This window comes from Mauremys mutica, chromosome 3, assembly GCF_020497125.1.
Source record: "Mauremys mutica isolate MM-2020 ecotype Southern chromosome 3, ASM2049712v1, whole genome shotgun sequence".
NCBI classification, from domain to species: domain Eukaryota; kingdom Metazoa; phylum Chordata; order Testudines; family Geoemydidae; genus Mauremys; species Mauremys mutica.
The window spans coordinates 118,273,794-118,287,262 of record NC_059074.1 but is presented as its reverse complement, the minus strand read 5'-3'; the positions used below and the strand labels follow the sequence as shown (position 1 = coordinate 118,287,262).

At 38.9% G+C, this 13,469-nt stretch overlaps 1 protein-coding gene across 11 annotated transcripts in view; it reads right to left on the bottom strand.

Moving 5' to 3' along the window:
* Positions 1 to 13,469, bottom strand: part of ARID1B (AT-rich interaction domain 1B) — a 413,974-nt gene that overhangs the window by 283,583 nt on the left and 116,922 nt on the right. For 10 of the 11 annotated variants that reach the window (XM_045009633.1, XM_045009635.1, XM_045009634.1 and 7 more), the window contains one exon: positions 4,304 to 4,414. In XM_045009633.1, coding sequence (XP_044865568.1) covers positions 4,304 to 4,414 — 111 coding nt within the window. Of the gene's footprint in view, positions 1 to 4,303; positions 4,415 to 8,013; positions 8,601 to 13,469 lie in introns of those variants that run through there. The other variant, XM_045009644.1, reaches the window with a different exon arrangement.

Below are 13,469 nucleotides of genomic sequence, written 5' to 3'. Positions count from 1 at the left end.
GCCAGTTTGTTTACCTGCTGCATCCGCAGGTTCAGCCAATCGCTGCTCCCACTGGCCCCGGTTCGCTGCTCCAGGCCAATGGGAGCTGCTGGAAGCAGCAGCCGGTATGCCCCTCGGCCCGTGCCGCTTCCAGCAGCTCCTATTGGCCTGGAGCAGCGAACCGCGGCCATTGGGAGTGCGATTGGCCGAACCTGCGGATGCGGCAGGTAAACAAACCGGCCTGGCCCACCAGGGGCTTTCCCTGAACAAGCGGCGGAACAAGTTTGGGAACCACCGCCCTAATGGCCTAGTATAGAGCAGGAGACTTGACGCTAGTGTAGGAAAAACTTATGTTCTAAGGCAGGGTGATCTTGGAAGAGTCACTTGACCTAGTACTCAGCCAACCAAGCTGGAAACTGGGCAAAAATAGGACCTTAGTGAAAAATAAGATACTGCATCTGAGAACTTCCTTGTGGAAATCAATTAAAAACTAATCACAAATAATAAATGAACTCCTCATTTCACCCCCCTCATCCTAGCTACCTCACCAGTGGTGAAAGTTTATGAAATGACACACACCACACGCAGAAAGTCTATAGCTAATCTAAGCTCTTTTACTGCCTACAACAACCACGTTGCTGATGTATCATTAGGGAGCCTTATCTGCAAAGCCAGTAGAAAGGTAAAGGATTTTTACCTTTCCAGCGATCACAGAACTGTGTATCTTTTGCCACTATTCCTTAACTTTAAGGAAATCTCCTCCATAGTAGCTGTTCTCCAGACATTTTCATCCAGGGTTCTCCCCCCTCCTCTCCCTCTGCCTAATAGGGAACAGTTTCCATTTATTACTTCCTTTCCTTCACAGAGAACCAAATACCCAGGTTTTCTCAAAAGCCTGGCATTTCCTTCCAATTGTGACCAGAACAAAAGTGCTGTAAATACTATTCTATGCAACATTTCACTTGGACTCTTAGTGACTCCACATGGTCAAAACCCTCTAGGGCAAACCCTCCAGATAGCTGAACATTTAAGAGAAGGAAGGGGAACTTTGTATAGCACCTGATGAGCCATTAGCAGTAGCCAATAAAACTATATTTTGTTTGTAGACATTTGTTACCAACCCACATTACGAATTTGTCTGCTTTGAACTTTATGGGGACATTCATACCAGGACTTTTATATACAATGTGTGAAGGAAATGGAACAACTATTGACCTGTTTAGCAGTGCTTACTATGACACTAACCTGTTGGAAAACTTCCAAAAGGATGACACAAATCAGCTTTCAGAGCTGCAGAAGGTGCTTAATTCCTCTTGAAATCCATCAAAGCGGAAGCCTTTTACCAGGGTCAGGGAAAACCATCCAACATTTATTATTTGGTTTCTTTGTTCTTTTAGCTCTGTGTATAAGTTTGCTACGTAACTTAGAGCAAGCAGTTATGATGTCATCTAACACCCTTAAGAAGTAAACTATAATAGGTAAATTGTATACTATACTATCATGAACTAAAACATAACCAAATTTTATTATTAAAAACACAGCAACCTTGGCATTATTTGAGACTAAGATAGCCCATGGAAACTTACTGACTACCCTCAAGAACAGCATTACAAAACAGATTTTAAAAACAGCACTCCAAAGATATATTTAATGGCACCAAAATGACTCCTGAGCACCCAGTTTTAAACTAGAGGAATTTGGGGAATATTACACCAGAAATGCTGGTCACAGGTTTTGGTAGCTAGACAAAAACTGGATACAAAACGTTACTGTTCAAGTAAGAGGTGGGGGAAGCTGGTGCAGGTGGAATAATATGTTCAGTCAATTCTTACCCCCAGAAAGAACCACGTTAAAGTATTTACCATTCCAGCATCCTTTGGACTCTGATCGTTCCTATTCCAAGTAATATATGGGCTAGTGTCATTTTGATCCCAACACAATCTCAGAAGGACAAGTATTTTTTAATAATACAAGAATGATTTTCTTTCTGAGATTAAGAAGGTGGAGGATGGTTCATTCACAAAATAGGAAACAATGTGTGTAAATATGTATGGTTGCTTTTGTTTTTAGAAGGAATGAAAAGAGAAAAAAATCTTCCATTCCATGTTAGTCCCCCTCTTCCACCCTTTTAAAATAGTAGGATTTTTGAGTGGATGAAGCAGACTTGGGATTTTTATCCAAGTTTTTTAGTGGTGAATTCAATGAATAAAGGTATTTATGTTAAAGTCACAAATTTAAAGCTACAGGGCCAAAAATTTTATGATTAAATTATAACACCATCAACTTATGGTTAGAATAATAATGAACTACTGAATACACTGAACACTTAGTGACGCATAATATTCGATACGCTTCTCATACTTTGGTGATGGGGGGAGGGCTTATAAAAGTAGGACAGATGCTGAAATTTTAAATAGCTTGCATGTAACAAAACGGTAACCAAATTAGACCATTATGTGGCTGGTAACTCCTTACACTTTGTGGGGTAGGGAGACATAATCAACTACAGAGAGGGGGAAAGGGCCTGCCCACATCAAAGTTTTTAAATATGTTTAACTGTTGCCAAAACAGTTCATGTCCACACTATTTGCGATGTATAACTGGCTGTCAACAACCATTTCTGAGTTAGTCTCAAAAACGGTTTACTGGAAAAATGCTGAAACTAAAACCAGTTCAAAAGTAAGTGGACAGCGCTGTTTAAACCAATTTTCATAGCTCCTCTACAAAGCACACATATATCTAAGTGTATAAAACCAGGTGGAAGGAATTTATGGCATACATACTGCTGATCACTGTCCTATATTTTAAAAATAGAACTTTAAAACCTCTAAAAATATGCTGATTACATAGTCTTTTCTTTAACACAGGCTTAAAAACATCTGTAGACAGGACAGATAGATAGGTGATTTGAACAACAGAAAAACCTACAAGGTGGGGAGAAACTTAGCTTGATCAACCTATCAAGTGGAGTTGTCACAACATGAAACAATTTTATGATAATTGTCTAGTTCTGAATATTTGATTGATTGGCTGCAAATTCTTCCTATGCTTTTAGGAATGGATGGTAGCATCATATGTCATTGGAAAAATTCAGTAAGTTCTTGGATTTTTCACATATAACTTCAGTGTCTAGATAAGTTAAGCATACTTAATTTACCTGCTCTTCGAATGGGTCCCTCCACTAATTTAAAATGATTACATGCCCACTGAACTGTTGGAGGCCTCTTGGAAATATCCTACAGTTCAATGCAACCGTATTCACAGCCACAAATCACTTGGTCTAACTGATATGCCTCTTCTAACCTAAAAATATTTAAACTGGTTTAAATTTGTGTGGGCACATGAAGCTGATTTACTTCTTATAAAACAACCAGAGGTAAATGGGAACACAGCCAAAACATAGTTTGCATCTTACAGCTGGCATTTATCAGGACACTGAAGACCTCCATGTGCAGATAGCCCTGATGTCTCTGCTAAGTGTATCAATTTATCGGTGTTAGTCTGTTTTTTTCAATTATGCATAAAGCTAATACAACTAGGCAAGGCTAATTTAACATGATCATCTATCACAAAAACTCAAGTGATAATAACCAGACCAATATAAAGTGTTACTATCGTTCTGATTAATATAATTCTTTAGACTGCTCCAATAGACTAAAACACTAAGATGTGTCCAGTATTTTTTGCAAGTGTCTCATACTATGCTGACAACTAATGAACAGTGTTTGGGGTTTGGAGGGAATAACTCATGGCAGTGTTGCTTCCTTACTTATGCCTACAAGGTCTTTGAAATAAAATCAAAACATATTTCAGGGGAGAAAACCCTCAAAGGAGGAGTCAGGACTTAAAAAGACCCTGAATAATTCTCTTGTGTATGACTGCAAAACCAAAAAAGCTAAGAAGGAGCTCTTTCCTCTCCATGCACAGACAAATCTGGGTACAAATTTGTGAATCAGCTACAGTCCTGAACCAATTCAAGCTATGAACACGAACACACACACAATATCTGAATCTTACACTGACAGAATAAACTATATTTAATATGGCAAACTGTGTGGTGGCCACTAAACAAATGAATACCAAATGAATTATCTGAATAAGAGACTTCCTTCAAGGGATACGGGATTATCCTAGATAATATATTGATCATTCACTGTAATCAGTTTTCATTATGCTTTTAAAACAAATGTGGTACTAAAATTGTCATATATTTGTCATCCCAAAATCTCATCCACATATCATAGAGACAATAAGATCTTTATAAAATATTTTTCATTTTAAAATAATGTACTACTATTCTACAACTGGCACATTAATTTCTTACTGGTAAGCTTGATGGTCTTTCTTGTTGTATTAGGTTTAAGTCTTCATGGTTAGGCTTTCCTGAGGCTATAGGGGGTTGGGATCTGGTTCCATAGCCTTCCTGAGACATGTCCTGCAAAAACAAAATTATAAAAACACTATGGTTATTCATATGCCACAGCACTCACAGCTAAACCCATGTGAAGGAAAGGTGAAGAGATAATGGTTGACTTCTGATCTGTTTTTTGTTGATCAAAATTTTGTATTAGACAAACCTCTTTTTCCAGTGGAATCATCAGGTCCTACTGGGTGCCATTATGACTTTAATGTTTTATAAAGAAATAAGAATGACAGAGTCTAAACAGAGTTGTGTATCCATTTCTGTTCCTCTGGTACAGGTTAAAATAACTAATTAAATACTTTTTATTTTGAGAGAGATTAAGAAGCCAAAATATTCTCCAGCTGATCAAATATTCAGAGCAAATCTTTAGCTGAAATACTGAACCAGTTGGAAAATCTTACAATATTGGATCTGAGAATGCTAGATAATCATGCTATGTAATCAGACTCCACCACCATCCCGACACAGTTTTCAAACATAAGCTGTCAACCCATAAAACCTTCTCTGCAACCGTGTGAAATTATATATATGGCCTAACTTTCCAGAAAAGAACTAGAGTTGATCAGAGGTACATCTATGTCTATATCAGCAACTTACGTGAAAGTCAAAGGCCTTCCTAAGGCCAGCGCACAAGCCTAAGCAGTGTTACATAATGGCATAAGATCACTTACACCATGTAGAAAAAATACTCTCTAGATGCAGAGATAATCTTAGCCACTATACTTTAGGTTACCAACTTCTACACATAAAGTCGAGGAGGAGGAGGACAGAATGTGAAATGCTTATTTTAGCATGTGTATCTGGCAGGGAAAGTTGAAGAACCAGTTTCTGACTGTGCAGGAAAAAAGTATCACACCTAAAAGGTTTTTCTGTTTTGTTTCATTTCATCTTCAGTTTTTTTATTTCTTCCCAATTTGTAAAACAGATTGCTGGCTTAAGTTGTTTTTGTTCCCCTATCTTACAATTTTGATAAACACCTAAAAGAACAATTATTTTTAAAGACTCCATTTTTTGGCTTGAAAGTGTATCTCAAGATTCTCTCCACCCCACCCCCACTCATACTCTAAAAAAATTACACTGCTGCTACTTATAAAGGACTATTCTATAGCTAAGATTCCCTAGCCCAACAGCAGTTATTGACAATAGAGTGACACCACAAAACTTAGCTTGCAGAGCAGTAGTTTTCTGCCCCTGTCCTAATGAAAGTCTGACACAGGGAAATATGTGAACAACCATACTGTTTTCACCCAGCCATCTCTGTCATTTTGAGCTGTACTGCAAAAATGTTAACATTTTAACAAGGTTTAAAAACAAAAGCTAACACAAACTGATAGTAGTACGTAAACCAACAATAAACTGGTCTATCCATCATAAGCATGTTTCAAGTAAAATCAAGGAACGCATAAAAGGCTAGCACTTCAATCTGGCTACCAGCAGAGGGTAACAATTAGGTTTACGGGTGACAAAGGCTGATGGCTGAATCATTATTATCTGCTGTGACACACACACCCTCCTGCTTTTTCCCCTCCCAGATTTCCACTTGTCACACAGCTCTCCTGCTGTGTAGACCAGCAGGTTCCTGTGGATTAACAGCGAGGTTTAAAATCAACAAATGGCACAAGTCCTCCATTCAGCAGCCTTCACCCTGTTACAAAGGAGCATAAAGGTGCAGGACAGCTTCACAATAGGCAAACAAATGAGCAAACCTCTGCTTTCCTTTTTGTTTAAGCACACACACAGTCACACACTATTTGTGGTCACTGCACAGGCGTCCATAATAAACCCGGTTTAGAAAACAGTAGCAACAGTGGATTTGAACTGTGCATTCAGCATTCTATTTCCTTTTCATTCTCCCTTTACAGCCAACAAACAAGAACCACTTAAAAAAAATCACTGAGGAAGATAAATGGGATATTCAATTTAGCAGACATCATCCCAGAAATAAAGTTATTCTTCATTCCAAACTGACACTGCTACATTAGGACAATTTTCCTGGGAAATGAAAGATGTTTTATGGTTTGAAAAATCAAATAAGAGTTATTAACCCCTTATGAAGTACCAAGCATGGCTGTGCCCACATGTTTGCTGGGTCTTATTTAAAAACTCATTTCCTACTAAAATTTCCTGGGAGGAGGCAACATGTGTTTTCATGAGAAGCACAGAAGGACAAATTGAATCAGTTCTTGGTTATTCATTTGGAGACTGTCCATGGGCTGTCTTTCCAGACTGAATTGACAGACCTGTAGACTTAAATGCGCTATTTAGCCACAGATTATCTTAACCGGCAGCAGGAGAGCAAGCTTCCCTATAATGGCCCACCAGTGCTCTTCCATTCTGATCTTGGAGAGACCAAATCTAAGGGTGGGAAGAAAGACCAGCAGGTAAGACACAGAAGTGGATACTGTAGACTAGTGTTTCCCAAATGGTGTTCCGTGGAACACTGGTTTTCTGCACGATGTGAATAGGTGTTCCGTGAAAGAATCGTCATTTTAAAAAAGGGTCTTTAAATTTTTTTTTCATTTTAAAGTTGGCATATTTGAAGCGTAGTTTACAACTCTTTATGAATGACTATAATTTAACATAAAACTCTTTTTCCGGTTATTGATAGATCTCGTATTGAATATCATGGCATAAAGAGAATGTGGCACGCAAGCATGTTGATGTCTACCCTTTCGGGCACATTTCACTTAGTGACGTCATACCCCTTCCACTCGAGGCTGTGCAAACTTGCAGCAGTATGTACACACCATTCTCTTTATGCCATGGTGAATATAACATATTCACTCCACACGTTCAAACCTGTGGGTCTTTATCATGTGTGCGATAAGCACAACTAAACTAGCTTTGCTCGAAACAATATAAATATTTGTGACAAAGAAAATTTGACAAAAATCAGTATTTCTAAATATTGTTACTAAACCTAATAACCATGGATTTGTGGCTAAAAGAAGGAACTTTGAAACAAAAAGCAAGTTCTTCTGGTACTCCAACTGTGGCCGAAATAAACAAGCAAAATACTGTGACACTTCAAAGTGAGGATGAACAATCACAGTCTTTTGTTGCCGAAAAATCTGTTAGTACTAGTGAGTTATCCAGGGTGAAAAAATTTCCACTGAAGTATATTAAAAAACAAGAAGAAGCAGGTGTTAAAAGACCAAAAAGAAAGTATGATGAAAGTTATTTGTCTTCTGGTTTTACGTGTGTTGGAAATAAAGATGTTCCTGATGCACAGTGTGTCATGTGCAACAGAATACTAGCAGTTAATTGGCTCCTGCTAAACTTCGTAGGCATTTGGAAATCAAGCATGCTGAATACAAAGACAAAGATATGTTTTTTCAAGAGGCAGTGTGACTCACTTGGAAATTGTAAACTTTCCATGATTAAAATTGCTAAAACAGACAACGAAAGTGCAACAGAGGCATCTTATCGAGTAAGTTACCATATAGCGCTTGCTGGAGAAACTATTGGAGAAACGCTTATCAAGCCACGTGCAAAAGATGTTGTAACTTGCATGTTGAGTGAGCAGTCTGGTAAAAAAAAATTGATGCTGTACAGTTGTCAAATAATACTGTTGCACGCCATATTAAAGATTGTGACGGGTTGGGACTCACCACCGCGGCGCCTCCTACTGGTTGCCTCCGGGAATTAGGTCAGTCCAGTGGCGCGCCCTCTCCCGGTGGTGCCCCGTGCGTCGTCTCGCCTTTGGTTGGCATGTGGACCCACGTTGCTCCCAACTTGCGGTGTCCTCTTCAAACCACTGCCCTCCAGCAGTGCCCCATAGTCCATCCTCGCCCCCTTCCTGGGGGAGTCAATCAGCTGTCTCTCTGCACCCCGGCCAATGTGGGCAACTGCACCCCCAAAGTCACACCCCTCTTGGCAGGGGGTTGGTGCAGCCACAAATGGCCACTCCCGTCGGCCAGGTGTAAGGCAAAGTGGAAGGGGGGACCCAGGCCCACCCACTACTCTGGGTCCCAGTCCAAGGACCCTCTAGTGGCAGCCATCATCCTGCCCTCCTTCTCTCCCTCCATCTGTCCACGTTTCTGGGTCGCTTCCCCTTCGACCTCTCGCACCGGCTAGGCCCTTCCCCTCAGGGCCTGCAGTCTGGCAGACACCGGGCTGGAGTTCCCTTCTGCTCCCCCCAGGCCTGCCCAGCACTGCGCTGTCCCAGGTGCTAGTCTCCCAGCTTTGGAGACAGACCTTGCCCTATCGAAGGCCTGGGACAGACTGCCTGCTCCCTCCTTGAGCAGCCTTTTTATAGGGCTGAGCCTGGCCCTGATTGGCTGCCTCCAATCTGGGCCCTGATTGGCTGCCTCCAATCTGGGCCCTGATTGGCTCTCAATAAGCCCTTTTCTTATTGGCTGTACATCTGCACAGGCCCACTGGCCTGCTGCAGCCTAAATTCTCAGAGAGCGGGGAAGCCGCCCCACTACACAGATCTTGCTGATGACATACAAAAAGAGATAGTTTGCCGACTGAAAATTTGCTATGAGTATTCATTGCAGCTAGATGAGTCCACAGACATTTCAGGACTTGCTGTGCTACTAGTATTTGTCCGATATAGATTTAATAATATTATTGAAGAGGACCTGCGCTTATGTGAATCTCTGCAAAGCAACACAACTGGAGAAGAAATATTCAACTGCATTAACAATTTTATCAGAAAGCATGAAATTAATTGGGGAAAATGTACTGATGTATGTACTGACAGTGCTCGGGCAATGACTGGGAAGATGAAGGGAGCTGTAACGTGAATCATAAGTGTGGCACCAGAAAGCACTAAGAGCCATTGTGTTCTACACAGACAAGCACCTGCAGCTAAAAAAAATACCAGCATATCTGAAAATTATGCTCGATGAAGCAGTACAAATTATCAATTTTGTCAAATCTCAACCACTTCAATCCAGGTTATTTAAAATTCTGTGCGAGGAAATGGGTAGTCAGCACAAAGAGCTTCTTTTACAAATGGAAGTGAGGTGGCTATCCAGAGGAAAAGTGCTTGTGAGGCTTTTTGAGCTTCATAGTGAACTACTGGTATTCTTCACTTCAGATAATTCAGGATGAAAATTTAATGGCTGTCTGACAAATTCCTCATGGCTAATGAGACTTGCGTATCTTGCAGATATTTTTGCAAAATTAAATGAAATTAATCTGTTGCTGCAAGGAAAGAATGTGACTATTTTTACTACAATGGATAAAATTTCATCGTTAAAAAAGAAACTGCAATTCTGGGCATCTTCTGTAGAGCAGAGTAACTTCGACTGCTTCCCTACAGTACATGAATTTCTGACTGAAATGAATTCTACGGTCCATGAAGAAGTTTCCAGCACCATTTTACAGCACTTAACTTACGTGACTCGCAGGCCTCTTTATTAGAATATGTTCCTACAACTACTGATGATAATGCTTGGGTTCGAAATTCATTTGTAATTACAGCCAAACCAGTCGGCTTTTCTGTGCACAATTATGAAAGCCTAATTGACTTAATTTCTGACTCTGATTTGAAACAAAAGTTTAAGGATCTTCCGCTGAATAATTTTTGGAGCAGCCTAATAAAAGACTACCCTAATGTGGCTAAATGTGCAGTTTGAGTGCTCCTTCCTTTTACTACAACTTATTTGTTTGAGACAGGATTTTTGTATTATACTGCAACAAAACCAAATATAGGAATAGACTTGATGCTGCGCCTGACATGAAGATTCAACTTTCCAGCATTATTCCTAATATTAAGCGAATTTGCGATAGAAAAACACAGAAACACCAATCCCATTAAATCCAAATTTGTATTTCTGTTTATAAAAATAGATTTTCCTAATAAAAATCTAATTTGTTTGGTGTTTGTGTATATATAAAAACAGGTTTTTTTAAAGTAGAACACTGTTTTTAATTTTGACTCTTGCACTTGATTTTTGTACTACTTTATACATGCTTTCCAGTTAGAAATTGTTAGTTCAAGTTATTTTAAATTTGTATTTTTGCTTTGTTTTATAAAATAAAATATATTTGAGCATAAATAACGCAATTTTTTATTTGAAAACCAAACGACTACAAAATAATATTATAAGTGTTCCGTAACAGGCTGAAAAGTGTTCTGTGGCCGAAAAAGTTTGGGAAACACTGCTGTAGACAACCGTGCCAATTAAGATGTGGACACCTGTGCATTCTGAACAGGACTGAGACCACCTATTAATTTAATGTAAAGTCATTACACAGAAACATCTTTTGTCACTGGCAATTTGGGAAGCAGCGACCTAGAGGTGAAAGACTATTATTGTTTGCAGTGTTGTTGTAGCCATGTTGGTCCCAGGTTATCAGAGAGACAAGGTGGGTGAGGTAATATCTTTTACTGGACCAAATTCTATTAGTTGGGAGACAAACTTTCAAACTTACACAGAGCTCTTTGAAGAGCAGCTCCATGTAAGCTTGTCCAAGAAAAGGTATTACCTCATCCACCTTTTCTCTGTATGTTATTATGAGCTTTCTATGAATTTCAGACAAAGTGCTCTCTTTACTTTTTTTAAAAAAGTATTTGCTTTAAAGTTATGATAGTGGAAACCTGGAGAAATAATTTAATACACAAGTTTACCAAAGTGTTGGCTTTATAAACAAAGGAAAGAGCTCAATATCATTCTTTCCCTGAACAACAGGAGGGATGAGATCACTTTTCCCTCTTACAGCAAAATATTTTAATGCAAAGAACACACAACGATTCTACTAGGTTTCTGCAGATAAAGACACGATAAGGAAAGGTATATTCAAATAGGATAGTGTGTCATGTCACTACAGATGCATATGGAATTGTAGTTTTCATTTTCAGTTCTGAGAGTGAGGAATCTTTTAGATTCCTGATAATTTTTTCCATCTTTTCACTCACAAAATTGTAACCACTAACAACTTCGGCTTTCTAAACAAAGCTTAGGGTTTTTATTAATCACAGCAAAATATAATGGTGTAGCATGTGTGCGTGCTACAGAGAGAAGGGCTTACTTTAAAATAGCAGGCTAAAAGTTTCCATTCACTCAAACCTTTCTAATTCTGGAAGAAATCCAGTGGCTGCTACAGCAGGAACTGTCAGCAAAATCCTAAAGTAACTCTGAAAGATGAGCTTCTCCATAAGACTTTAGGAAAGGCACCAGGCCAAGCCATCAAATTGTCATTATGCACCAAAAGTGGATGAGATTTTGACTTTTTTAAAAATACACAGCCTAGTTTGTTTGTGTTGGAACTATTTTTTTTTATTAGTGAAATGCACATTATACAAGTCATATCAAAAGAGCATTTATTCAGTAAAAGGTAGATAAATGATGAAGGTGACAGATAGAGTGAGCCTATACATATATGTGAAAAATCACACATCTGGGAATGTAGCTCAGAAAGCAGTTAATACATACAACTATTACATTTAGATAGCAGTGGTACCAAAATACACTTTACTAACACAATCAGGTATGGTTGTGTACCTAGGAAGCCATCTCCCTCAACATATGACAGTACACTAATTAAAATCTCATTCAAAGAAATTGTTTACCCTGCCCAGTAAAAGTTAATTAATTTATATGGCCAAAAAAACAGACACTCTCAGGGATGTATGTGCATGTGATAGATTCTCTCTCAGTATTCTGCAAATTTATACCATTTAGTAAGATATATCATATAGATTATTCACATTGTCATTACTTGTCCAAAAGACCTGTGTTCCACAACAATACAGCAAATGTCTGGAGAGCAGACGTTGTGTACGGGGCTAGCCTACCAGAGATAGCATAGATATCAAAGAGCAGTGAAGACAATACAGCGCAGGCTTCAGAGCAGACTAGTACGCTGTACCCAGGAAATCAGCGCTGAGGTTTTCACTACACTGTCTTCACTGCTACAGTTATCCATACTAGCTGAATTCAAACTAAATTAGGTAGGCTAGCCCATGCACAGCTTTTGCAGTGTAGACATAATGTGTAGTCAGTGGAGTAAATGGATTTTTAAAAAATGAAAACATAACATTGTGTAACTGGACCTCGCTCAAAGAGATCTGTTGACACCTACATGGGACACTTTTCTTGTTTTCTGTATCTGAATTAATGCAGTACTGGTTTGCTCGAAACTTTTAGTTGTAATTCACTCCTCCCTATGTAGTTCTGTAGAAGGACAGAGAGGTTAATTATTAAACAGCTTAAATTATTTTTATTTTAAAATAATGAAAGTATGGTGGAGTCATTAATCTGAGGGAAAACCCTATTAAAAGAAAAGGTAGGCCAGAAAAAAAACAAAACATTGTCTAGATTTCCTTTCCTTTCTATTGCAGTAAATTGCAGAGGGATAACTTAAACCCACAGTGATTCCTATGAAGATAAGCAGGGCAGTGGTTGAATAAGAGGCCATAGAAGTGGCCACTTAAAAGAAATACTACAGAAGGCTTCCATTTTAAAACCTCATTACGAACAATTTCAGTTTATATCCTGGATTCAGTTGGCTGATCCTTAAAAGATCTCAAATGTATCTTGAAGCCTTCAATTCAACAGTCATGTGCCAACAATAAAATGAAAGCAAAGATAAAAATCTGTTCCCCGGTCACCTCCAGAATGGAGGTCAGGACCCAGAGTAACAGTCAGAGGAGGACTATACAGTTCTACTATACAGAATTATTTCACTTAGCTCTGAAGGGACTTCATGCAACAGAATCAGAGCAGGTGAAATGTTAGCAGCTCATTGTGATTACTTCTTTAGATATTAATTAATAACATTTTGTACAACAAAGCATGCAATGTTACCAGTACACATATGCAAACAGATCCCCATCTCTCCATTTTCCAACTCAAGAATGGCAGATTCACCTGCCAGACACAGCTTTCACCAGAGGACTGCCAACTTGTTACCACAACACCATCAGAGTAGTAGAGTGGGCAAGGCAATACTCAAAGAAAAATGCCATGCTAACACCTTTATAGTCCCAGCAAAAGGGAGTTAAAAGTAATATACCACATGAGAATATGGAAGACAAACTAAATCCCAAATGTAGTTTATCTTTCCATTATACTGCACTGATAGCATTTACTCTTACAAGCAGTTTCTGGAT